This window comes from Anomalospiza imberbis, chromosome 1, assembly GCF_031753505.1.
Source record: "Anomalospiza imberbis isolate Cuckoo-Finch-1a 21T00152 chromosome 1, ASM3175350v1, whole genome shotgun sequence".
In the NCBI taxonomy this organism is placed as follows: domain Eukaryota; kingdom Metazoa; phylum Chordata; class Aves; order Passeriformes; family Viduidae; genus Anomalospiza; species Anomalospiza imberbis.
Genome location: NC_089681.1, coordinates 71,490,304 through 71,517,552, shown reverse-complemented (window position 1 = coordinate 71,517,552; position 27,249 = coordinate 71,490,304). Strand labels below are relative to the sequence as shown.

Genomic DNA, 27,249 nt, shown 5'->3' with positions numbered 1-27,249 from the left:
TCCTTCTAATGGGTCCCTTTCTTATTAGAAATGTAGAAATTTCCTCACTCCCATCTATAAACTCAAACTTGTCAGGTAAAAATAACATGGGTTTAAATAGACACTTCTGGAGTTTGTTTATAAATGAAATTTGAAAACTGAACAACTAACCTTACAATCAGCTCAAGATATATCATGTATTTTACCAAATATGTATTTTGCTTATGTATCTTTAAGCTGAAGGTACATTCATTCTCTTGATGAGTACAACATTCAAAACTAAAGAATTATTGCAATTTTAAAGGGATGGGAAGATTTAAGGTTTTTACTTTTTAAGAACATTTTATACTGCCTTTCCCTCTGTAGGGAAAAATGCTCAATGACTCACACAGCCAAGTAAACTAATCTAGTTTACTAATCTCTGTAGAGACTTGACATGAAATTTAAACTTCAAACAGTTATAGACAGCCTATATCATATCGTTTTTATGAAGAGAGAAAATTAAGCTATAAAAAATTACATTGGTAGCTTACATGCAGATAATTTTTGTGATGTTTTTCCTTTATTGCTCATAGAGGAGATTATATAAAACTGATGTTTATAAAAATAAGTATTTTATAAGCACTTAAAAAAGCCCAAATCACCTATTCAGAAATAAAAGGAATATAAAAATTATTGACTGACAGACAAGTTCTGCAATAATATAGAAAATACTAAGTCACCTAGCAATCCATACTGGAGATGTGCAAAATGGTCAGGAGGCAAGGTCTTGTCTTGAATTTTCTTTACAAACTTGCGGGCAGTGTCTGGTGGGTCTCCTGTCCCAGTAGTGGAAATAACAATAACTACAGGATCCTTTTCTGTTTCCAGGTTATACTACAAGCAATAGAACAAGTTAAGTTACAAGGTGCTATTTGATACATAATTGTGGCTTTAGATACTCTATCTCCCACCTTTCTTTTTCCCAAGTGTACACAAAAACTATTTAATCACGTTTTACCTATATTAAGCCACAGAAAGTCTTTCAAGTAATTACAAGCAATTTTGGGGATGCAATTTATGATCATATTTGGAGTTTTCAAGACCAGATTTGATAAAGCCCTGAAGAACCTGCTCTGACCCCAACTGACCCTGCTGCGAGATGACATCATAAAGCCTCTTCCAACCTGAAATATCCTATGATCCCATATATAGATGTCCAAGGGCAGCATTTTGTGCAGGCTAGTACATACATGAAGAATACTTCACAACTGCACTCAGACAGCTTAAATACACAGTTCTTACAGTATTTTATTTGTCAAGCGGAAAAAGTATTTTTGTATGTATGATCACAGTCACACAGCCATAATCCTCATGATTTCTCACAGATAAGTGGGGTGTGGCCACACAAACTGAAGGATCATTTTTAAGTTCCATTAAGTATCATTTAGTCCTGTCTGATAACTTCCATGTTACAAAATCACAGTATCACAGAATTAACTAGGTTGGAAAAGACCTTTGAGATGATCACACCCAAAAAACCCCCAGTCCTTCAGGGGGAACCAAGGTAGCCCTGAAGAGTGATAATCAGACACTGTGCTCTGCAGTCTGATTAACTTTGGCCCATTCACCCTGCCCCTAATTCACTTGTCTCTCCTTTGCTAATACTGGTCTCCCACATTTCCCAGAGTTTTATGGGGCTACTCCCATTATACCAGCTTGACAAGAACTGCCTGTAGTAGGGACTGTGTGTCAGTTCCATAAATACGGATCTCGTGCAACCATTCATTACTTCTCAAGTAAAAACCACTCAGAACCTTTGACTATCCCATCTTTAGCAGGCGGCAGCACTGTGCCAATGTGCTATCAGTGGGGTCACCCACACAAATCGCTCTCACAGCACCCCTATGGCCTACGGGTAGTGACCTCTGTGAAACACAGCTCCAGTCCAGTGTTTGGGAGTGACCTCTGGAGACCACCCTATCCCACCCCATGCCCCAGGTATGACTAACATACACTGCTGCACTCAGTCAGCTATAACTGGCTGAATTTTGAAAACTTCTAAGGGTAGATTTCCCTTTTCTAGGCAGCTTCTTCCATGCAGAACTTCTCCACCAGTGTCAAATCTGAGTTTATCAGGTAGCACCCAATGGATCTGGCCCCCTGTAGTCCAGGCTCACATAGGCTGCTATTAGAGCACTCCTTAGCCTCCTTTTAGCCATAATAACCTAAGCTCCTTCTACTGCTCCCTGTGGGTTGCAGTTTAAATCATCTCCCAGCACTCTAAGTTTAATAAAAATAACAGGACTATGAGAAAATAGATTGCAAGAGGTGCTGTGTTTCACTCGGAGCAGTTTCAAGACTGTAATTTGAAACTCCAGATTTTGAGGAGTTATGTTCTAAACAGCTCCCTCAATAAATCACTCAAACTTTATCTCCTTGTCAAGCCATGTAAAAAATTACCTGACACCTACAACCCAAAAGTGCTAGGAACACATAGAAACAGACTAAAGTGCTTTTGCTTTTGGCAATGTTTCCAAATCTTTCCTGAAGGAGCTAAAAGCAGTTGCATGGTAAACTTAAATTACTATATGCTTTGCCTCTGACAGTGGCCTACAGCAGAGACCTAGAGAAGCATAAGTAAACAGAGTAAACATGCAAGGATATTCCCAGGGCATTTTGCCAGATTTCAATGAGTTGTGGCCCAGGAACCTTCCAAACACAGCTTTTGTCTTTTACAAGTTCAGGCAAAATTTTACAAGTTCAGGCAAAAAGTATTCACAAAATCCTGAGACTTCCAAAACTGAGCTCTAAGCTGAACAAAAAAAGGCCTTAAGGGTCCTGCTACAATAAACACTCAGATTTTCAAAACTTTCACAGCTGATTTGATAATACAGACCCACAACTTCTGCAGTGCATTGGCACAGGTGAATACTGCATTTACAAAGAAAGGCAAATTACTGAAGTAAAGAAAGTAAGGGTCTACTGGTATCACATGAGAATATACGCTAAAATGAGCTCCATTAAAAAAACAAAAGAGATACAAGTTCAGGAATTATGAAGTGGCATATTAGAACAGAGGAATGATTAGCTCACTACGTTCTTGTTTACTCCACTGCAGATTTTCATCTGCAAACTTAGACACCTTTTGAAAACTAAACATTTGGTGATACAAGTTCTGCAATAATTTGTGTCAATTACTGCGAGGATTGCTACATTACCAGACCAGCAAGAACCTAACACAACTACACAGTTTTTTACTCTACCTTCCACTTCCTCCTATATCTGTTGTATTTGAGGTTTGTCTCACTCTTGCTTTTTCCTTCAAACATTCTCCTCAGCTGAGGACAGCAATGCCACTCAAAAGCAGTGAGCAGCCTGCTCAAGCTGTGCTCAAGCTGTGTATGGTTGCTGAAAGAAGAGGATGGGATCAGACAGCCAGGTTTGTCTCATCCAAAATAATACGTATCATGAAAATGTACTTATTCAGATAATTCATCCAAGGCTGACTACACACACTGTGACCCAAGATGATCTCAATTTAATCTCCCACTTTTTACTGCTTCTACCTCACTTCCACTTCATTTCAGTCTTCATAAAATGTAATCACCATAACCAACCAAAGATTTATGACCTTATCTCACCCCTTGAGGCACAAGTAGTGTCTCTCACTGTAGGTGAGAGACACTACTTGGAAATAGCCAGTGCTCCTGAGACCTGAGCAGTATTTGACCATTCACTTTTGAATGGCAAGAATTACTACTGTTAATGGCAAGAATTACTATTACTGGCTCTGTAACCACCTAGTCCATCCACAGACCTTCACAAGGTCTGAAAATACCCAAAAGCTACATAAAGGCAGACTTTCTAACTGACAAGTAGGGAAAAAAACCAGAAGCTTATATGCAACAAAATGTACAAAGCTGCAGAAGTTACTTTTTTCCTCAATGCCGAATTCTCAGATTCTCAATTGATAATTAATTTGCAGCTCTGAATTGTCTTGCCAAATTTGGCAAAATATATTTCTTTAAGTGGCAGGCCAATAACAGGGCTAGAAATGTTCTGACTATCATCTTCCTGAAACTAATCTCCAAACCTGTCAAATGCAGAAGAAATTAATGCAAGAATACAAGAAGGATCTTCATATTCCCTGCTGGCTGCATAAAAGTCTCTTTCTAACACTCAGCTCCATACTTATTGCACATTCATTCAAAATGTCTCACATTTTCAACTGCATGAAAAAAAACTCTTTTATATGCTATTTTTCTCCTCATCTCATATGAAAAACCAGGCTATCAAGTTTTGATTGTTTGGTTTTTATATGTTTTTGTTTGAGGGCATACAGTTAAGAGTACTTTGTGAAGGAAATTACAGTCCATAATGCTTTCAGTTACAGAACTAAGTTTTCACATTCTTACTCTTGGATAACAGCAAGTAATAAAAAGCCACTTCCTTGTCCCAGTCAAGCATTTTATTTTGTTCTAGAACATAAATTGAAGTGAGTCCTGTGGGAATTGAAATGAGTGCATATGCTAAGCAACACAAGAAGACCCACAAAAGCTCTGGGCCATGCTGGAGCCCACAGTTAACACAGCACAAAACATCAATGCAACAAAATAAATAAAAAAAACCCCAAAAACAAACAAACAAACAAAAAAAACCCATAACAAAATACTCAAACCTAACAAAAAAAAACCCAACAACAACAAAAAAACAAACAAAAAATCGAGGAAAAAAATAATCATTTCTAGTAATAGCAGACCTGACCTGTAAGTACAGAACTCATTCACTACTGCACACAGAAAAAGTTTTCAAGAAGTCACTGAATCATTGTTAGACGAGAGATAAAGACATATTAATCTACAGTTCTAATAAGAAAAATCTCAAGATTTATCTTTGGCAGAAGGCTATTAAGCAACTGTGAGTATTGGTTGAAATTACTGATTCACAAAGAAGAAAAATTTGACACTAGATGGTGTTTTTCAGGTGGGTGCATCTGCTACCCTTGATGATATCAAGAGCCACCACTCTAGCATGTGAAAAACAATGCAGATCTTCAATACATATTTTTCAAAACAGCATGGAGTATCTCACCTTATCCATTTCACTTATACAGTGCATATCAGCTTCAAGTCCATGGGCACCTGCTTGCTGCCATATTTCCTCAGCTATGGCTTTTGCCTGCCCCTTTTGTGTTGCATAGAGGAGCAAAAATCTCCTTTTTGATTCACAGCACATTCTATTTTTTTAGAGAAACTGCAGGGGAAAAAAGAATTTAAAAAGTGAATTTCTTGTAAGCAGAAAAGCAAGATTTTACTTTGCTTATGAGATTAAAAAGAGATAAAGATAGCAGCACCAGTATTAAACGTAAAAATGAGGCATCTGCTCTGAAGTGAAGCAATTTCTCACAAGCAAACTTTGTAGATCAAGTTGCAAAAGATGTGTAGTGTTGGTCCTATGTGCTGTACTGCCTTGATGCTCCAGTAATGTAACAATATCTCTGATATCAAGAAGCTAGTTTGTAAACAATACAACATGAGAACTTTTAAAATGAAAATATATACTCTTTTTATTATATTATTATATATTTTCCATTTCAAGTTAGTGACTGCTTTGTTCACTTTTCGGAGCTGTCTTTGAAAACAAAACATAGACCTGGTGAAGTCAAACTACAAAGCATGAGGAAAAAAATTAAATTCTCAGTTTCTTCTTTTCTGAAATCAGTATTTTTTGCTGCAATGACTTTACACTTTATTGCCCACTATGTATTTTGAAGCACAAACACTGACTTTAATTCTGTATTTCAAAAGGGAGCTCCTTACAGAAGTGCAACCTGACCCTGAGGTTAGCTCAGTTTCTCAAAACACGATGCTAATAACACCAGGTTAGGTTTGATCCCGATATTGGCCATTCACTTTGGAGGAGCTGTACTCGATGATACTTCTGGGTCCCTTCCAACGCAGACTATTCTGTGATTCTGTGAACTACAGAATTGACTCTCTGGGTATTTATTCTCCTAAAAGTAAGAAACAATCTTAGAGAAATCTGCCGTGGTGTCACCAAGTCCCTCACAAGCAGCAGGATAAAGGAGATGCATATCCTTATCCATTCACCTGTCCCATGAAAATTTAAATGCAAGAAGTTTTTTTCCATTATTTTGATACAGAGAACACCACAGATTTACTTCAGGCAGCAGTAAATAAGAGAGAGAAGCAGAATGTCTTTAGAGTGGATATTACAAATTAATTTTTTGTCAGTATCTTCTCATTGCTAAGGAGGCACAGTAGAACTCAAATACCTAGAATTAGTACTGAGAAATTTTCGGTTCCCAGTCTGAGGTACCTCTCCCATACCTGGCCCCAGTTTGCTGCACTTCACCAATTGCTTCCACAAAGCATTCAGAAAGCATTCAGTGTCCCAGCCAGACACACTGAGTTATGGAAACCTGTGGCTACATAATTTGAGGTATCTCTTTTTTCTCTTTCTCTCAAGACAAAACAAACATAGTTGAATTGTATAAGAACACTGTACTCCATAGATATGGCAGAATATTTTCCCCATAATACTGCAGAAGGTTTTTCCTACAGGAATTTTTTTTATAATTTTGATAAATATACATCAAAAGTAGCAAAACTAAGTGACAGGTTCTTAAGAATGCCTGTATCATACAATCATACCTGAATTTCATGAAAAATGTACTTACTAGAAAATGTTGAAGTTTTCATTGTATTTTCTTCTACTGTGTTTTCCATTTTAGTTTTAATTTTAAATTAATGACATATATTATCTAAAATTATAATTACCTTAACAACAACCTTTAAATAAATTCATTTACATAATTGGTTTCATGCATATACGTGCACAGAAGGTGCATACAACAAAACAATCCTCAAAATGGTTTTTCACCTTCCTCTTCCAAAAGAAAAAAATGTGATAATTATGATGATTCATAAAAAATAGCATGAAAACTGTTTAAATACTCTCAGATCCTTGTAGTAATACAGATTCATCCAGGTCATGTGCTGTGTTTTCACCTAACTCTCTTGTCAGCAGGTGGCATCACCCGATCACAAATGAGTAAAACCAATAAAGACAAAGCAGTGCTTCATTACTACACTCTTCCTCATACCTCAGAAAGGGAGAAAGATAATCAGTTTCCCACAAAGTCCACACCATAGTACAGAAACCTTCTATGCAAGAAAAGCTGAGGAGTAAGCTGCCAACATTATAAACCAGGCATTACCAACAAGTCTGTTAGAACAAGAGTCAGCTTGGGAAGCTGTTAATGTTTGAGAAGCACAAAAATTTGCAACAGTGTGGGGAATGGAGAGGGCAAGAGAAAGAATAGCAGCCAAGATGTGGTCTGACATGGTCAGATGGTGCCCTAACAGTGCTATGATCCCTGCCGAAGTCAGGCAGAGCAGCCAGAATTCCTGTAAGACATTGTGAGTTTTCTCCTCCAGATAGTATAGCAACAATAAAGGGTGCAAAAAGTAACCACACACATTTTCGGTGCATAGATGAGAACTTGGAGAGAGGTTTTTTCACTGGTGAATGGACCAGTAGCTTGCATAGAGACACAAAAATTGGGAGCAATCACACCTCTCATAGACAGCATGTGGAAATAAGAGAACCCACACAGCCAGAAAAGCTGATGGTGCTGGAGATGCACATGCAGACCGCCTGAGACAGGGTACTGCGTGTGTATGCAACAGTGCTAATGAATCCTTGTAGCAATGGGAGAGAATACAATTAGACAATTCCTTGGAATTGGATACAGAAAGATGTTTAAATATTTGTGGCATTTATTAATATTTTCCAGGAGCCTAGTATTATATGTGTTGCATTGTTGCTATTCATCTTAAATATGTAATTCAATTAACTGACTAGTTTATTTAATTCCCTAAAAGTTAACTGTGTCAACAACAGACCAATAAATTCCTTCGATCATTTGATCTAAACTGCTCAAGTTGAAGAGTTTCACCCTGCGAACATGTCTTCTCTCTGTCATCAACCATAAGATCTTTGTGCACAGACTGCTAAGTGATGTTGCTCAAAGAGAGAAAAATCAGTCATGCCTACCTGCAGATGAACAACCACAAACCAGGAACACATTTGCTCTCAGACGAGCATGCTGCTCACACTGCTCTTGCTTTGCTGCTCTATACACTCTTCAAAGACGCTAAGCCACTTCCACCTACATGATACAAGTTCAACTGGAATAAATAGGGGGAAAAAAGGTAATTCTTTAGCTATCAAGCTTTCTGAAAAATCCCTGTAACTTTAATAGTACTACCACACCAGCAGCCTTTAACACCTTGTCGTGCTGGAAGATACACATCAAAATACAATGTTTAAGCTGGGAACACAACCTGTGATTTGCTGGATCACACCAGGGCTTAAACACGAAACGAAGGATGAAATTCCAAACTACAGCTCTCCTGATCCAATACTTGGAAAAGTCCGAGAGCTAACAGTCTACGGAAGGTTAGCAGGGAGTCCAGCAGCTCCCAGAGGCACCAGAGTGTAGGACAATCCATGCAGGAATGAACCACACGTGCCGCCCCAGCAGAGCCGCGGCTGCACGGCAAGGCCAGGCCGCGCACGTCATGGACCTGCTCTGGCAAATATGAACTGCGCGGCCCCGGACCGGAAAGAAAAAGCAAGAAACTTCAGTGCACAACACTGCTAACTGTGTCATCAGTAGACGGATAAACTCCTTAGATCCTCATTCAACCCGAAATGCACACATGGAGGAGTTTCACCCTTCTGAAACTCAGAAGAACGTCTTCTTTCTGTCAGCAGCCAGAAGAGCTTCACGCACTCCTCTGTGGCTTTAAGCCAGGTTGTGGGACCGTGCCTTGTGCCACAAAGCCATTCCCAAGCCACTTTTTCAACAGCTTGCGACTCGCTCAGAACCATTCTAGGGCCAAGCCAAATATAAAAGCGAACTACAAACCCTCCGCCCCGCCCACCTGCTCCGCCCGGCCCCGGTGCCCCTCGAGCAGGGAACGGGAGTACTTGCGCTGGAAGACGCGGTGCACACGGACGCGAATCCCACTTCCAAGCGAAGCGCCGGAGCCGGCCCCCGTTCCGCGACTGCACGGGCAGCGCCGCGGCGGGCCGGAGCAGCGGCAGCGCGGGGAGGAGGCAGGGCCGGGCCGGGGCGGAGCGGGGCGAGCGGAGCGGAGGCGGCGGAAGGTCCCGGCAGGCGCCGCGCTGCCCGTGATGGCTGCCGAGGTGAGGCCGCCGCGGCTGCCCCGGCACGGCCGGCTGCCTCCCGGGGCGGAGCAGCGCGGCCCCGGCCCGCGGCAGCGGCAGTAGCAGCAGTAGGTGCAGAGGGGGATGGAGGGGCCGCGCCGGTGCCGCCCCGGCCGCGGGGGTGGCGGGCAAAGTCTCCTGTTTGTCTGCCAGAGTGTCCTTGCGGGAACACGGGGCAGCCTGTCGCACGGGGATCGCCGCTCCCGGCATTGCTGCTCTCTGCATTGCCTTGGGCTCGGGGTCGCGGGAGAGGGATCGTACTCGTCTTTCCAGCTACCAAAAGGATTGGAGTTGTGTTTTTTCTGCATTTTAGTGACCCTGGTGGTGTTTTCCAGACTACATATCTACATTTCTTCCCCTAGGTATCATTTCGGAACTCACTTGATTCAAAATGGCTTTGATTAGCCGAAAAACCTTCCAGTTGTATTCATCCAGCACACCAGCAAGCAGGTCTGCTTTGATGACCCTAAGCAATAGGCTGAACTTCGACAGTGGGCAGCGAAAACCCCAAAACTGTAGCTCCGTAGCCATGAGGATGCTGTGTGTCAAAGATAAATCTCAGTATACATTTTGTAGGAAAAAACACGTACAGCTGCAGATGCAGCCACTTTCTGTTAATGAAGCTGTGCATCTTCGTGGAGATACAAGGAACTGTACTAAATCAAATAATGTGTGTATGGATGAACAACTGTTTTTCAAGAAGTTGAACAACCTTTGTACATCAAAAGAAATTTTTTATTTTCTCAGCTCTGTAGAGGTGATGTCTGATACAATGGCCTCAGGAGCCCTACAGAAGATATCTGAACTTGAGGTGGATGACAATGGTCTTAAAAACCCCGGACTGTTAGAGAATGAAGTTTTCAGGGCATTATGCTTCCAGTTTGAATTTGAATCCTCAAAACTGTCGAACAGGGGGCTGCTGAATGCATTGCAGGCTTTGATAAAGCTACGTATAGATCCGCAGAGCACGCTGATGACAAGCCTGCTTTCGGAGAGCAAGGAGCGGCTTGGCAGGGGACAGCTGACTGCTGAAAATCTGTGTGCTCTTGGAAAGTGTTTGCTTGAGTTAGAAGGCCCAAGTAGTGCGATGCTGGAACAAATTGTGAACCACATGCAAGAAAGAGACATTAAGAGTTGGAGTCCCAGGGAAATAGTGATGGTTTATAAGATACTGCAAGTGACTGTGGCGGAAGGGAAACAATGCCAAGACTTGCTAAACAGACTGAACAGCGTCACTTTACGCACAGTTTCCCAGCTGAGCCCAAACTTTGCAAGTGTAATACTGAATTCACTGGTGGTTCTTTGTCAGACTCAGGCAGTTCCCTTAGTCAATGCACTGTGTAAACATTCAGTGAAGCATGTTCCCTATTTCACAGATCAGGAACTGGTAAATGTACTGGAAGCTTTCCTATACTTTGGGCAAAGAGTGCAAATTTTTACAGAGGCACTGGAAAGACATGTCCCCAAGTCCATCCGCACTATGCATCCTCAAACGGTCAGCAAGGTCATGCAGTATTGCTGCAAAAAGATGATTCTTTCAAAGCCCATCTTTGATGCAGTGGCAGAAGGTTTCATTTCCAGTGCTGACAAACTTACCACTGACCAGATTGCTGCATATATTATCCCATTTGGGACCCTTAATTACCTGCCTCCAAGTGCTTCTTCCTTGTTTAGGAAGCTTGAGGCTGTGCTGCATACCCGCCTGAGGCACTTTCAGCCTCACACCTTGCTGAACCTGCTACACTCCTGTGTTCTTATTCAACGTTATCCGATAAATTTCCTGCCAAAAATATTTAGTCCCTATTTTCTGCAAAAGCTTCAAGGTAAGGAGCAGAATTTCTCCTGGGATGTTCCACATTTCTTTCTATTATGTAGTTTGTCTTCTGTCAAAGGATCTATTTTTTATCAATTTAATCTGTGAAATCAACAGTGACCTAATTGAAGTGACTGGAAAATAGCAATCATGAGGCCAAAGGGTGATGCTTCCTTGTCACAGTTGCCATTGTCTTTCATGAATGTCATTTAGTTGAGTTTGGAAATTGCACTGTACAGTTTTAAAACACAGACTTGAATTCCCTTAAAATAATTCAGTTAATCCTTCTGATTTTCTTAAAAACAGTGACCTGGTATTCCTCGTGTTTGTCCTTTGTCTTATACATGATGCTAGAACATCCCCCATGTGATAGCCTGTTCTTGGCTCTAACTATCGCATATTTCACTGCTTTTGGACACAAATCTGTTATGAACAACACTTCATTTTGAGTTATTCTCTATTTGATACTAAAGCATTTTTAGGGTCATGGTAGAGACATGTAAGCTATGCCAGAAGGATGACTTGACTTAATAAGATACCAGCTAAGATTGCTCTACTAATAGAACTAAGCTAAAGTTTTCAAAGTGATTAGAAATTTTGGTCACTTAATTTTTTAACAACATGAAGTACCTGAAGGAGTTGATCTTTACAAAGCAGACAAATCTCCAGAAATTATTGGGTATTATCCACAACTTGCAGATTAAAAAAATAATGAGAGTGAAACAATGAGATCCTGGGATTATAACTCGGGGAAGAGTGGTTATAAGAAGGAGATATTTATTTAAGATCTCAACTCAAATTTATTATTCTGTGTAGAATGCCGTGCATCTTTTGGATCCTAATTTTTTGTGAAAGAATATGACAGTTTTAACTAGGATCTTGCTAGTTTTGTTGACATTGTGTAAATATTTGTGTTGATATTTCTGTAAATAATTTTCTTATTTTTCTACCTGTGTAATTTCATACTGATCTTTCTGTTTATTTAAACAAATGCTGAGAATTTTAATGATTAAGTAGTTTTTCTACACGTCATACTGAATAGCTTTTCCTAACTTCTGCATATGGTTTGTATAAAGATACTTTATGGAAGGTACACCTGAAAATCTGAATACTGTTGTTTCAGCTCAGCCACCTGGTTTGAACAGAGCTGTTATGTTCCAGCTAACCCAGCTTTTTCTGACTGTCACTCTGGAGTGCCCATTTTATGAGGTACAGTACATGTGAAACCAGAAGTGATGTTAACAAGAGGTGATAAGGTCATTGGGGCCCTGTTTTTACTTAGTTGCATGTTATTTCCCATAAAAAGCATTGGAATTGGACAAACCAATTTTCCTTGATGAAAATATGGAGCATTTCTACCTAATTGAATGACTTGATATATTTGTATGAATGGAAACAGCTGTGCATTTCTCATGAGCATGATAGCACTGAAGCTTCCTGAGGATGTTCTGGTGGTTTGGGTGATTTTAAGTTTCCAGCAGATCATACCTCAGACTGTAGGTCTCTCAATAGACTTGGCTTTGAAATGCACAGAATACATTTTGCTATGTTAATATGAGGTAATTACAAAAATGTTATCTCCCTTTTTTGATTTGGTTTTCTGTCCCTATCTAGGGTCCGAAACTCCTTTCTAAGTACCAAGTAAAGGCCTTTCCCACACCTCAGAGTTCTCCTGATGTTCACCTCTTTAAAAGGGTGAAGACAGGATTACTTTATTTACTGAAAAAAAGAATATATTTTGCATCAGAGGTATCAACACCGTATTTCTATGTAGTTGGTAAGTATCATTTCTTTAGATTAGTAATTAAATATGTGTGTGTGTGGTGCCAAACCTATCATTTCCTTTGTGGGCAGTCTAAATTCTGCAAATACAGAAAAAGTAAACTGGGATACCAATTTCTGTAAAAGATCTGAAATTTGAGAACTTTAAGTAAATAATTTTTAGAGTCAGAGAAAGGAAAATGGAGAGAAAAGCACTGCAGATTGGTATTTGTGCAGCCAGTCTGCATTGAAAACAGCTGCTAACAGCTGCTTGTATTCTGTTTGTATTATCAGCTCCTTGTCCGTTAAACAATTTGTATAATGTAAAGCAAAATGAGGCAATGCCACTTGCCTGATTTCCCTGCTTTAGTGGTGAGTAGAGAAGGGAAGGTGGTCAGCTGTGTGCTCTGCTCAGCTGGGCTCCTCTCCCCTCAGCAAGAGCTGCTGACAACACAAGTCGGTGGGGGTTTGTGGGTTGTAAGACAGGAGTGAGCAAAACACTGTTGTGTGCCGCAGGAAACAGAAGTTAGTGATGAGGAAAGGCACGTGCCCAGGAGGGGTGGATGATAATAAGATGTTGAGGGAAGGGAGTCTTGGACACCATGGATGTCAGAGGCATTTAAAAAAATAAAAATGGGGATGATTCCAGAGTTTCTCTGTGTGTCAGCTTTCATGAGGATGTTGAAGCTAGCAGAGGGATAGAGTGTGTCTCTCCGCAAAGCCCTCAAAATTCCAGAGACCCCAGCTAGCACAGCAGAGCACCATTTAACTGTGTTACAGTTTTGAGTGGACTTGGAATGCTGCTTTGTTTGTTAGCATTATGAAAGGCTAAACTGTTACTAATTATCACTCATTTGTGTTAAATCTATACAACTTTTGCCAGACTCTGTGATTCAAAAAAGAAATTGTGATATATAATAATTGTTTAATAAAACAACGGTGAGAAGATGAGAATTACAGTAGAAAGTTCGTTATAAGAAATGACGTTTAATATTGCTTCTCTTTTTCCATCTACACAAGATATTGAGATTAAATTAGATGAAGAAGGTTTTGTATTGCCTGCGGCCCAACTTGAAGAGGTACACAGACGGTAAGAGAATAAAAAAAAACCCACTAGTAAAATGTTGATTTACACTAGGAAAGAGCATCCAGGGTGAAAACATGGCAAAATTTAAGATATTTGCAGTTTTGCCATTGACTTCAACAAAGCTCAGGTCTCACACTGAAACCAGTGACAGAAGGACAAGATTAACAATCTGCTTTTTGCTCATTGTTTTGCCACCTGACTATGCAGTGTCAGACAGTTGGTTTCTCTACTCAATGACAGTCAGAATCAAGTCATCCTTATTTGGATTACAGTAATCTATTTTGATATTCTGTAATTAATTTTCAAATTAAAACTAAATTCTAACTGAGTGTATTTGCACAGATTTAACAGAGCTTGAGTTCACAAATTTACTTCTGCAAGGAATCCTGAATAATAAGGATACTGAGAAATGCATAGGGATACTTTGGGAAGCCTTGGATACAAAGTTAAGCAACCTGCCTGCGTGATAATTGCAGCTGCACTGTGTGAACAAAGCAAAAGTCTTTGACGAGGTTAGGCTTTCTCCAGTGTAACCTTCTTTTGTCGTTTAAGCTGAAACCAGGACACATTCACATTCCAAAGGCTCCAAGACTAATAGAGGATCTTTCCAAGACCCCATGCTTAAATTCTCTAAGAATGAGCTTCAATGTGTTTTTTTTTTAAGTAGCAGCTTTCATAAAGTGAATAAAGTCACAGTATACTTAACATACTGAAAATTTAAGCAACTTTTTAACAGTAGATATAAAAACCTTGGATTAAGTTTATGGGATTTTTATCACCCAGAAGAAAAAATATTGTTATAATCCATGCTGCCAACCATATGTACTGGTTTAACTTAAAACAGACATAGCTTAAACTCAATTTAAGCTCTAATGGATTTAACAGGTAAATTAGTAAGTTAAATACATTTAGTTGCTGAAATGTTTTCTAGCTGAGGCAAGTTTTTTTACATTTTTCTTCCTAGAAGAATTCAAACAGCTTACTAATCATAGCATTAAAAAAAACTCATTAACTTGCACGGTAATTTTTGATCAGAGCAAATAAAAAAGCTTTTCAGATCAGTTTCACTAAGTTTCAGGGTTTCATCTCCCGCCCTTAAATTGAGTGATTTAAATTATCCTGAACTACATAGCTCCCATCCTACATCTGATTCAACGGGTGTAAGAGGGAGGTATTGTCTCCTGATTCTTAGGAATTGCAGTAGTTGTGGTGATTAAAATAACTGATCGTTGTGGGTTTGTTGGTTGTTTTTTTTTTTGATATTACACTTATGCTTGATTTTAGAATTGCCCTGTGTGTTGATGGTCAAAATAGATTTTGTGCTCATAGCCACAATCTGTTGGGAGAAGAAGCTATTAAACAGAGACACCTTCAGTTACTTGGTTATGAAGTTGTGCAGGTAAAGTCCAAAGAAAGTAATTTACTTTTCCTCTAAGAAAAGGAGTAAAAAATTATTTTACAGTACTTAAAACTGTAGTTTCAACTAATTCCTAAAGCAGATGTAGTCTTGTTCTTTCTATATTAAGTTCTCTTTGCCTAGTTTTTGCCTTTTTGAGGGTGTACAGAACTACCTTTTTCTTCCTTGGATCAACTAGTGTATTCTGTGTTTTTTGCTGCATAGTTGCTGTTTGGAAGAGTACTTCTCTTCAGTGATTAAGATTCAAATCTTGAGTTAAAGGAAAATGTTATCTAAGAGTTCATTAGAATTGGAATTTTTAATTACTTTTTTAAAAGGTTTGGACTTTAAAAAGAGGAGTTTAAAAAAAGAAGCTGATTTGTTTTGTAAATAATATTTTCACGACAGAGTATAACCTTTATTTTGACTGTTGAATTAATAGAGGTATATTTTTCTTGAAACATACTTTGAATGAAAACTGTTCATTTCTTGAGATTTTATTTTCCACTTACCATCACTTATTCTATAATCCTAATTCCATAATATTTAGCTTATTTTAAGGTGTAATAAATATCACTCTTTTTTAATAGTAATCTCTCTTCAGGTAATTTATAGATCAATAGTACATTTAGGGTTAAATCTTTAGTTTTAAAACAAAATAAGTATTCGATGTGTAGTTTTGCATCTGCTTAATGAACATCAGTCTTACCCTGTTGTTATTAAAAGGTATTTTCAGCAATCATTTCTCTTTTGTTTCCAGATTCCATTTTTTGAGATAGAAAGTCTACAAAGTATCAGAAAAATAGCAGATTATCTACACAAAAAAATCTTTCCTTGTACATATGGATTCAGCAACTGACACTGGAGAATACTGCTGGATAACAGGCTGACCTTCTATAGTACAAAGTGTAAATTCTGTGCATGGAAGAAAAATTATTTTTTCTACGTAACTGCACCTCAGAAAAAAGTGAGCTTCTGAGTGTGAAACCTTCCAATATTTGGAACAATTGACATGCAGAGAGTAATAAAGAGCATCATATTTTCGTAAGATTTGTGTCAATATTTATTACAAGTTTGCATATATAAGTGCCAGACAGTTAGTGCTGCTTTTCCCTTGTATTTTAACTGGTTCTAATTCACAGCTGCAAACAGCCATGTGTGACTATTGAAGGATACTGGGCAGTCTGGATGTACAGCTTATACCTATTCTGTAGGTATATGCCTACAGAATACCTACTAATGAGGGCTTTTCTTGACAGTAAAAGAAGAAATTGTGCAATTTACTTACAGCTGCTCATGTAATTTCCCAAGTGTTTCATAAAACTAAAATTTGAAGTAGTTGCAGAAGCAGTATTGGTTTATTGGTTTTACTTAAGAGATGCAGAGTGCTGTTCAATAAATAGCAATGCCTTACAGTAAACGAGAGCATTTTTAATAAAAAGGATTTGCTTTACTTTGTAAAGTAACAGCTGCCACAGGATAATGGATTTGTACAACTGTCTCTGTGGGGCTGCCCAATGTTCCAGATGTATTCTATTTGTACTTTTGCCTTTGGTGGCAGTTTTAGCTAAACTGTCTAAATGAGGTCATGTATGCACTCTAGAGTTCCTCTGGGTTACAGAAACTATGCTCTGAAGCTCAGAAGAACCATGTCCCATGGCAGCCCTTTTTTATTTATGAACAGAAATTCTGGAAGTGAGAACCAGAACCAGTTACCACTTCAGCCAGAACAAGTGCCCTAACTTGGGTCAGTGCATTGCTTTGCAGATGATGAAGGGAAAAAAGAAGAGCTTTAGTTCTGATTATATTATGTATTCTTGATGAACCGCCATGTAACACATTTTCTTGTTAGCTTGTGCTTCCTCTCGGTGTGGAATTACTATTTATGAGTAGCAAAGCAGAATTCCCAGCATTACCTAGTTTGATTTTCACTGTTGTTTTGATAGAAAAAAGGTGAAACTTTCACATCATTGACATTCTGTATATTTCACCAGTAGACAGAGATCTGGCCAGTTTTTCCTTCCAATAATTTGTGAGTTGCAGGTGCCGGTCAATTACCCTAACAGGCTCTGGAGATTACTGGATGCAAAATCCAGATCCAGAATATGCTTTACATTGTATACACTGTCCATTCTGTTTGTGTTAATTTGTTGCGTGTATAAAACTCTTCCTCACAGTAGTATGTCAACACTGACAGGTGAGGGAGTGCCAAAAGGTGCTTTCCAATGTGTAATAGTAAGCTCAGATCATCAGTAACCTAAGAGTTTGTCATTCTGGCAAGCGAGAAATTGGAGAGCTGAAATCGCTTTGCAAATGTTTATAAGGAACTTATCACTAATACAGAAGAAATTGTCAGGGTGTTCTTCTGACACTGAGCACTGAAGGAAAAAGTGAACCATTCAGAACTGAATGAGAAACAAGTAGTGGGAGGAACAACCTGTGAAAGGCCTTCACAAAGATGAGAAGGGTGTGACATAAGCAAAGAAACCAGATAGGAAAACTCAAACTGGTCTTTTGATGTTGGACTTGGTCCGTGGTGGAAGCGATGCTATTTCTCACATACGCCAGAAGGTGGTGGTATTCTCAAACAAATTTGATTTCCAATAATTTTTCAAACACAGATGGTTTGTAAATATAGTAAGGCTACTTAAAAAAAGCAATTTATACTGACTGTCCCAAAGTAAAAATAACCTGCTAAGAATATGGCCATATTCCATCTAATTCTTCACTAGTAATAACTTGATACTGATTTTTGGAAAAGCATTATGATATTAGAAAACATTTCCTTCTCCCTTTGTTCTTACTATGATTCCTTTCATTTAATGCTGCTAAATTTGTTTAGTGAAGTGTTTATTTTGAAAAGGAATGTAGCCATTAATGTCCTTTTGTCCATAGCGCAATGAGTGTAGAAGAACTGCAGGTTGTGAATAATGAAAGTAATGAACAACTCTCAGAATGGGCTGCTCTATGTGCTCTGCTTCTCACATCATAGCCAAACAAGTGCTATCGACTGCCTAATTTACTACTTTTTCAGGTCCTAGATTTAGAAGGTTTTTGTTTCTCTTTTTTTTTCACTAGGTGTCTCACTGTATTTACAAATGACACAGATTTCCTGTGTCTAAATACCTGACAAAAACAGTGTCAGTCACAGCTGTGAACTTATAGTCCTTTTTCTGGTATGATCACTCAGGCTATTCCTTTCTGAACAATACTGCCTCAGCCTTAAACAACAACAGGATCAACGGCTCTTGAGAACTAAACTAATGCATACTCTGCTGGAGAAACTCCTCCTGAAGTTACCTTAAAATTTTAGTACTGGATTCTATGAAAGTACGAGGCATCACATATTTAATCAGATTTAGACATTTGTGCTAAACATGCTTTTTTAAATGTCTACTGCTCAAATCCTTATGTTTTTTTCACCCTTTCTACCAAATTATTTAGTGCTTGTTCTGCTAGTATTACTTAGTCTTTTTTCCCATTTTTCCCAGATGGGATATAGAACCAATGATGATTTTTCTTGTTAAATCAGTCAGACGCTATTCCTAGAGTGAAATGAATGTCTGAATTCAGCTAAACCCAGATTTTGTCTCTTCAAATACTAAGTGCTCAGAAGTTCCTTTTAACTCGAGTTCCACTTGAAGTCTAGTGAAACTGATGAGCACATAGGCCCGTACATTTTTGAAAATTCTGAGCTGAAGACCCATTTCAGCTGTTGTGTATATAAAACAATGTCTCACAATTCTCTAGAAACTCAGTAAGGATTGAAAAATCTGTGACTACTGATACCTTGATGGACAAGCTTGTTTAAAACGTTAGGTCTGTGAATGGTTAGGTAGATGCAGTGCCCAGAATTGCAGACAGAGCTTTTGACCCAATAGGTCTCATTCCCAGCGATGCTGCCTAAAATGTTCTAAAAAATTCTTGTTGGTGCTGCTCTTCATGAGATTTTAATGAGAATGTAAGAAGACATGCATTTTAATTAGCATGAGAAAAAGTGCAGCTGCTATTTCACCCTATTTTTAATCCTTATCATTCTCATTAAATAAACTGTAGAGGAAAAGGCAAAAGCAGCATATTGCTTTTCAAAGTGTTAGGTTTTTTCCCCAGATAAATGTTGCTGGCGATGACAGATACAAGAGATTTCCCATGGATCCAGGCCTGGAGAAGGTTTTTTCACTGAGCGGGGCGGCTGCCTTCCCCATAGATTGCTGCGTACACGCTATAAACCTTCGCATGCTCTCCAGTTGCTGGGTCTAAGGGCTTATGTATGCGCTTCCCATACTCTGAAGATGTCAGCACAGGAACGGGTCTTGCCATTTCCTGTGAAAACACAAAAGTCGCCTTAGAAGAAAATCACGGGGTGAACAGAAAACATGGCAGTTTTCTATTGCTAAATGTGCTGTGGCCAGGGGGAAAATAGCTGACAGAACTGTACAGCATCTGCAATATGCATGTGCATTTGTTTAGCTTACTGTTCTATCCCTGCCCTAGTTTTTTATGTTATTTTTATCTTAGTAAAACATGAATGTGTCACTAGATTACAAGATGATAAGATATGGAGCTGCGGACTGGTAATTTTTTTACACAAATACATACATAAACATGTGATTACCGTGTGCTTACTGGGTAACTAAATACTAGAAAAGCACAAATTTTATTTTTATTTTTCCTATGCACTGAATTGCATGATTATTTTGAAAAATAGGAGAGATTTGTGCCCCCTGTTACAGGAACACCCACCCTGCTTGCACAATTCAGTGAAAGCACAGCATGTAAAAAAATCAAAGCCCAAAGAAAAACCCTGAGCAACCACTAGCCCATGCAAGCTTTCCCTGAAGGAAATAAAGCATATACTACTTCATTTCTGCACAATGAAAGGTTTTACTAAAAATACTTGTAGCTGTAAGATTACAGAAATAACTGCTTCACCATGATTGAAAGTGGACTTGATGAAAAACAACCTGACCAAGATTTTAAGCTTGTTCTTAGTAAGCTGCACTTTAAGAGGCTATGCAATCACTATCTGCAATCTGCAGTTCCTTCCTGTGTTAGAGCAACAGGGAGCTACGGAGTCAGAAGGGAAAGACAGGATTTGTTTGTTTTTCTTTCCCTAGCTAAAGGTCTCAGATTTATCAGGCTGCTTTTATGTTTGCACATTGACTAACACAGTAAGCCTTGGTCTGCAATGTGTTTTTCTAGTCTTATAATATACATAGTATCTAAAAGGCGAATCAAAATGCAGATGCCACACCACAGTTCAAGTGCAAACGACTACTTTGCTACAACAGACACAAGCCTGAGCAAATCAGCACTTACATCCTGCAAGGATGCTGGTGAGAGCACAGATTGGCGGGATCTCACAGCACAGCAGTCAGCTAAGAGACATTTCCAGCCTCATGGATAGAACCTGAGGTTCTTGGAAAGATGCTGTAAACACTCTTTAAAAACAAACAAACTAACTAACTAACTAACTAACCCACTCAATACAAAAGCTCATTTCAAAACAACCATTTATCTCCCAGTTATCCTGCCCACCTTACTCCACCCTATTAAAAGCTATTGCGTTCACCAACTTTTAACCCTAAGCTGAACGAAAATCAAGTCAAGAAGACTGGCAGGCAAAATTAAGATAATTTCCTCCCCTGCCCTAGTTGTGGACAAATGATGAAGAATGAGAAACTAAAAAATCTTTGTACCATCAAGAAAGACTTTGCTAGAAATTCAGGGTTTGCAGTGCTAATGACAGGCAGCAATATGTGATGCCAATAGTTTGAGTTCCTTTTAAATAAATAAGTTTATTTAAAATCAGTTTTCGGCATCCTTGGTAGCACAGTACTGACTGTGCACACTGGCATTTCATCTTTGTGGGTTTGGCATTCAGTGGGTTTCAGATTTTCCAACAGTTGGCTGGGAAGCGTCCTGCTACCCACCCTCGCAGTGTGTAATTCTAGCACTGTTAACACTTGCAATCAGCAATGGCAGCCCTGAGCACACACTCCACTGCAGTTACTCAGCTGCATGTAGCTAAACTGAGCTTCTGTAACTGTACTCCTGAATTCCCTGCACCCAGGTTACCTACGGAAAATGAGGGGCTTACTGGCAGTGGTTTGCTTTTTTCCAGCTCAAGTAAAGCTGTGGTGGGTTCAGTCTGTCTGTGTTCAGTGTTGAACTAGAAAGATGTCAATTGTGGTATTTTTATTTATTATATTTTATAATTTAGTTATTATTACATAAAGCCTGAGAGGGCCACTGTGATAAAGATGAATGGAGTATGTGATCTGCACTTAGTTATGGTTACATCCAGTGTTGGGTGTCATGACATGCAGTAGGATCATGTTGTAGTATGAAATAACTGTGGGTTTGATGTATATCCATGCTAATTAAAGGGCTGGATTAAGGGACACCTGTTTGGACAGTCCCTTGTGTGCACTGCCCAGCACAGCTGGTATGAATTCTGGGCCATACAAGTTTGCTCTAGGAAGAAAGCCAATAGGAAAGTGTGTTTTGTTGATACAAGAGCTCAGTAAAAAGCTGTAACTTTATGTTGATGAACTTTCTACATAAATTTCCCACTTGAAAAATATGCTTGGTACTAGGGGAGGGAGGTTGTTTTGTTTAAATAAAAAGTTTAATTTCTAATTAGAGTAGTCATTTACATAGATAGATTTGCAGTTATTAGGCATGAGCAGGTGATGCTAATGGGCACTCCTGGGATTCCTTTGGGAGCATCTAATGCTTCCTGCACTGTCTGATAGAGTTGAAGGGCATTATGACTACACACTTCCACTGAAATGTCTGGCAGATATAACTGCTAGTAAGATGAATCCCAAATAGTGGGCTTTGTCAGAAAAAAACCATAATTTTATTGCACAGAAATTAGAGTAATTTGAACTCTTGTGTCACTCTTCCTTCTTCCTTCTGTATAATATATTACCATCAAAACAGGCAGCCATCCCTAGCCTACCCATCACTTTTACATCCATGAACCAGTTGGGATTTTGAAGTCATTAGTACACAGAGGTTACATTTCATTTGGTTTTTGACAGCCTCTGCCTCTATGTGCAGTTATGTGTGTGTATGCATAATTATAATTATATACAGAGACCGTTGTATATATGTGTATTATTCAGATGCTGCATACAAAAATACATCCACGTACATTTATGCATATATATTATAGTATTTCTGTTTCCAAGGGAGTATTTACCTATCAGGCTGCACATCAAACCCAGATTCTGTTGGCCTCAAATGCTTGCCCATCCTTTACCAGGCATGTCCATGTGTTCTGATTGACCACACCTTTGCAGTAGCTCCCTATGAATTTCCTTCCTGCAGGGCAATCTGGTGTAGGTTTTCCTAACAAATTCACCAGCTTCAGAGACTTGGGCTTTCACAGCAAATGCTGGCATAGACACAGTGGGTGTCAGAGGACAGTGAAGTCATGGCCTCTGAATCCAGTCCTCTCAGGGAAAGAGTTTTTAAGCACTACAGAAATAACTGCAGAACTACCTGAAGTACAACTCTTGAGGAGCACAGATGGTTCAGAGTACTCCCTGCACCCTGCAAGAGAGGATTTGCCTCTTCCCCTTAGCTTTAACTTGCATATGTCTTGTCACCTGGAAATCTTCAGGATATGAAAGAACAAGAGCTAATTTGGGTGTCTTCATGGGATAATGCTTTCTCCTAAACCTGCAGGCTGATGTCCTCCTTCCAATTTCTTTCTTATCATATGGGCTACATTATAAAGGGTAAAACAAACCCTAGAGCCTCCAGTCTTGTCAAAAAGTACAAAACACCTTAAACAAAGATAATTATGAATTTATTAAAGGGTTACCTCCTCATTAATTTTAAGGCCCCGACTCTTTGCGTGTTTTCTGTCACATTGTGGAAGATATTGGTCGTAACCTTCTGGTATTCTAAAAACAGCATCATAGGTGAAAAAAACTCCTGTCTTGAGAAAAGGGGAAAATGGCTAATTCACATAATTGCTTTACTTTACAGATTACAGAATACATGTAGTCAAATAATTACTTAAATAGTGCATATATTCCATTAGATAATGACAACTGTAATATTACTGACCTCATTAGGAAGTTTGGGCCAGTCCTTTTGAATAGTTTTCAAAATTACCTAATGATATGTGGTATCATTTATTTTTGTTCAGCTCTGAAATTTCCCTTGTGGCAATTTACTTCTTTCCCCCCGCACTGTAATCTGTTATAATTTTGGAAATTGATCTGATCTGTTTTAATTTTCTGCACTTAATATTCTCCTTCCTAAATTTGTGTATTTGTCAAATGATCTAGCACAATTATGTAAAAGCAAACCAGGAACTTTCAAACAGACAAAGGTACCCTGCACAGTAAACATAATTTAATTTCTGATTAGAGCAGAATTGAGAAATGTGCCACAGAGGTATTCCTGTGATCCAGTGGTATGCATGACACACATATGTCAGACATTAAAATAAAACACACCCCAAGCCATAATATTGTTGTTCAACTGTTGACATATTTGCATCCAAATAAGCAACATAATAAGATCTGCTCTTCTAACAAAGGTGTTTGTGAAATCCAGTCAAGAAGTTCTCATAAATGGAATTAAAGCAATTTCAAAACTAAAAAAAACTTCTCAAAAAAAAACCCCACAAAAAAACCCAAAAAAAACCCAAAACAAAAAAAAAAACACCAAAAAGAAAATCCCCTACTCAAATATGTTGCCAGTTGTTACTGAACTTCATAAAGGTTGATATTCTGTTAAAAATATCAATCATCATTGGCTTTGTGCATGGCTGACTAAAAGAATGGTGCATTTTGTTGGGCTTTTTTTGTCCTCTAATTTTACAGTGTATCTAATTTAACCTTTGAAAATCTCATGTACTTTGAGATTTTCAAATTACAGTGGTATTCTCCAAATATAGTCAAGTCACGGCAGGTCAAGAAGGTTATAATGGTTCCATTAAAAGGAAACCATAGTTAAGAGCACTAGTGAGACACTGCTGTAATTTCAGGCTTTATTTATAAAGGTATCTCCGATACTTGCTTCTGCCAAGAGGAGAAATTATTCTGTACTTACCCTATCTATCCCTTCACTTCTCAGAAATCATTTTGCTTCAGAGGATTTCAGGCACATTCAAGAGCACCCTGCACGTGATTTGTCATCTCCATGATTATTTCTGTGCTTCCTTGCTTCTCCTCCCCAGGGTACCAGTTTCATTCAGTGGGCATTTAATTTGTATTCACCACCAGAAATGTTCTTTGCTCTTTGCTGGTATTCATGTGGCATTATTTGTTACTTGTTTCAGAGTAAGAAAGAGTAAGTGTCATTTGTTGCTCATGTCAGAGCAGATAATTCCTCCTTTCTGGAACTCGCAGACAGCCAGTCCGTTATATCAAAAACTAGCTCTGTCTCACATATCTCTTTAAGATTTTCTGCCAGATTTGTAGAGACAACACTTCTTTGCTCAATACACTGATAACTTTCTGCTGCTGTTTCTCTTTGTTGTAAATGATAACTTGGTTGGTCGTGGTGGTGGTGGTGGCATGCTGTTTCTTAAACCCATCAGAGCAAGTGAGTCACACAGAGCTGATGATAAATGTGCACTCAGGGTAAGCATCCTCTGTGTACTGCTGCTAAAGCTAAATGCTTTGCAAGCATTCATTAGTATTCCAGACATACATAAAATAGGTAATAGCTTTCTCCACATCTCAGAAGAGGAAACACTAGGCACACTGGCTACAGTAACTTATGTAAAGCAATCCAGGGAGCAATTGTCAGCCAAGGGATTAAAAGGCAGGAATTTCTGGCTTCTGGCCATGCAATGAGCCCATCTTCTTCCTACTTCTCTCTGCTTCACTCTCTGATACATGGTTGGTTTTTAGTTATTTAAGCTGAAAAAAGGAATGAGATTCCTTTTGCTCTATAAATAAAAAAATTCAAATTATCTAATTCCTAAATTTTGCAGAAGAATGGGTTGAATCTGCTTCCTCCCCTGTGGCCAAGGCCTGGACTATGAAGAAAACTATTAAACAGCTATTATCACTTTTTGTTTCCATGCCACTGGAGCAGCTTTTTTTCACAAACCAGGCCGTTGTGAGTGTAAAAGCAGACTATATTGTAAGGAAAAGCTCTACCATATGGCTGCTAATTCTGTACAGACTGGTGAGCTCCACCAGCCCCAAGAGCACCATTCCAGCCCTCTGACCTGCCCTTGCTTTACTCCTGTTGTGCTCTCCCTACTGTTTTGTGAAGCATGGCACCAACTGTGCCCACTCACCTTTGGCTCAGATCACCTTGCCAAGGTAATGCTGGAATCAACACAAAAGAGTCACAAGAGAAATCTTCTTGTATTTTAGCAGGGCCACCTGGTCAATGCAGGAAATTTGCTGTTCGTTCAATACCCAGCACAGTGCTCTGGTCTGTACCCTGCCCACATGCCAGGGACACAGGACCTGCAAACTCTCACAAACCACCAGTCATTGCTGCCTGGTGCTTGGTGCATTCAGTAGCTTGCCACTTGGGTGAGGAGAGGGCTTATGGGTTGTATTTATTGTTATAAATTGCCATAGCATTGCTATGTTACACTGACATAATAGGCATTTCAGAACTTTTTTATACTTTTTTTTTTTTTTTTGTGAAAAAAGCCTGTTAACTTCAATGTCTCATATGACACTTCATAGAAAAGTTCACCAAGTTCACCACCCAGGAACTGTAGCTCAGCTGAGGCAGAAGGTGTAAGATTGCTTTCATTTTTGATTTTAATTACGAGGACAGAATGAGGAACAATGGTGACATAATGCATCAGAGTGAGGAGTGAGGCCCCCTGCCAGTGCATTTGAGTTACCACATGTTGAGTGGCAGTGTTCCACCTTCAGAAGCATCCAGTTATGGAGGCATATATTGATGTTATTGTTTTGAGTAGCTCTATTTATTTTATTAAAGCTGACCATGCGGAAAATTTATGCAATGCACACGGAAAATCTTTTCCCTCAAATGAAAACGGAGAAGTCTCTTATTAAAGGATTCTCAAGAGCGTGTGTTATGACAAAATCCACTGGTGCTGCATCACACCCTAGTGACAGATGATGCCTTTCCTAGTTTTTCTCCTCACATTTCATTGATACAAGTGGCCTGTTCATCCTCAGTCCTTGGCAAACAATGTCTCTGCCTTCTCTTGTTACCCAGTGAAAGACCTTACCCTCATTTGCCTTCCACAAGTAGCAAATACACTTTGCAAAGGCCTCTGATGGTGAAACCTGTTATTTTAGCATTAGATAGTCTAGTGATATGGATTTATGTGCCATATTTCTGTATCAGGAAAAAATTCTTCACTGTGAGTGTGGTGAAGAACTCGAACTGGTTGCCCAGAGAACTTGTGGATGCCTCATCCCTGGAAGTGTTCAAGGCCAGGCTGGATGGGACTTTGATCAACCTGGTCTAGTGAAAAGTATCCCCGCCCATGGCAGGGAGTCAGAACTGGATGATCTTTAAGGTCCCTTCCAACCCAAACCATTCTATGATGCTATGACGATTTTTGGTACCTGTCTGACCAGGTCGCTCATGATGAGGGCGGAGCTTTGTACCGGGTCCAAGCAGAGGGTCTACACTGTGCAGAGACCTACGGGGAAAGCCTGTCCCTTCCCCCTGCGCTGCCCCCCGCCTGTCCCCGGCTCGCTCCCTTCACCGCCTCACCTTGTGCGGCCGGCCGAAATAGCTGAGCTCCGGAGGCCCTTCCCGTTTGGGCGGGACGAAGCTGAAGGCGGAGAAGGAAGCGAGGGCAGGCCGCCTCCTCCCCGGCGCGTTGCCGAGCGCCTCCTGTGCCGAGCGCGTCCCGGAGGCGGCCATGCTGCCCCGGCGCCGTTACCCGGCAACGCGCTCAGGGCCCCGCGCCGGGCCCGCCCGCGCCGCCGCGGCCTGGGCAGCCCGGCAGCAACCGGCCCCGGGCGCGCGTGGCCCGGTGCTCGGGGACTC

The 27,249-nt window shown here is 39.6% G+C and overlaps 3 protein-coding genes across 8 annotated transcripts in view; 1 reads left to right on the top strand and 2 right to left on the bottom strand.

Annotated features, from left to right (window-relative positions):
- MTRR (5-methyltetrahydrofolate-homocysteine methyltransferase reductase) overlaps positions 1-9,028 on the bottom strand; it is a 28,503-nt gene extending 19,475 nt beyond the window's left edge. Inside the window, exons 1-4 of one of the 6 annotated variants that reach the window (XM_068196423.1) lie at positions 8,645-8,896; positions 8,041-8,174; positions 5,053-5,214; positions 702-855 (exon numbers count right to left, since the gene is read on the bottom strand). In XM_068196423.1, the coding sequence (XP_068052524.1) occupies positions 702-855; positions 5,053-5,196 (298 nt within the window). In that variant the 5' untranslated portion in view covers positions 5,197-5,214; positions 8,041-8,174; positions 8,645-8,896. Of the gene's footprint in view, positions 1-701; positions 856-5,052; positions 5,215-8,040; positions 8,302-8,330; positions 8,487-8,644; positions 8,897-8,917 lie in introns of those variants that run through there. The other 5 variants (XM_068196461.1, XM_068196432.1, XM_068196451.1 and 2 more) reach the window with 5 other exon arrangements.
- Positions 9,029-9,117: 89 nt separating this feature from the next.
- Positions 9,118-16,246, top strand: FASTKD3 (FAST kinase domains 3). Its single transcript, XM_068196409.1, has 7 exons — positions 9,118-9,198; positions 9,582-11,042; positions 12,156-12,241; positions 12,647-12,809; positions 13,814-13,883; positions 15,165-15,279; positions 16,037-16,246. The coding sequence occupies exons 2-7, from the start codon at positions 9,611-9,613 to the stop codon at positions 16,133-16,135; spliced, it is 1,965 nt and encodes a 654-aa protein (XP_068052510.1). The 5' UTR covers positions 9,118-9,198; positions 9,582-9,610; the 3' UTR covers positions 16,136-16,246.
- A 3,136-nt stretch (positions 16,247-19,382) lies between these two features.
- CFAP90 (cilia and flagella associated protein 90) lies at positions 19,383-27,146 on the bottom strand. The gene is made up of 3 exons (XM_068196401.1): positions 26,971-27,146; positions 23,114-23,230; positions 19,383-19,599 (listed from the first exon to the last, which is right to left on the bottom strand). The coding sequence occupies exons 1-3, from the start codon at positions 27,121-27,123 to the stop codon at positions 19,453-19,455; spliced, it is 417 nt and encodes a 138-aa protein (XP_068052502.1). The 5' UTR covers positions 27,124-27,146; the 3' UTR covers positions 19,383-19,452.
- Positions 27,147-27,249: the final 103 nt, after the last annotated feature.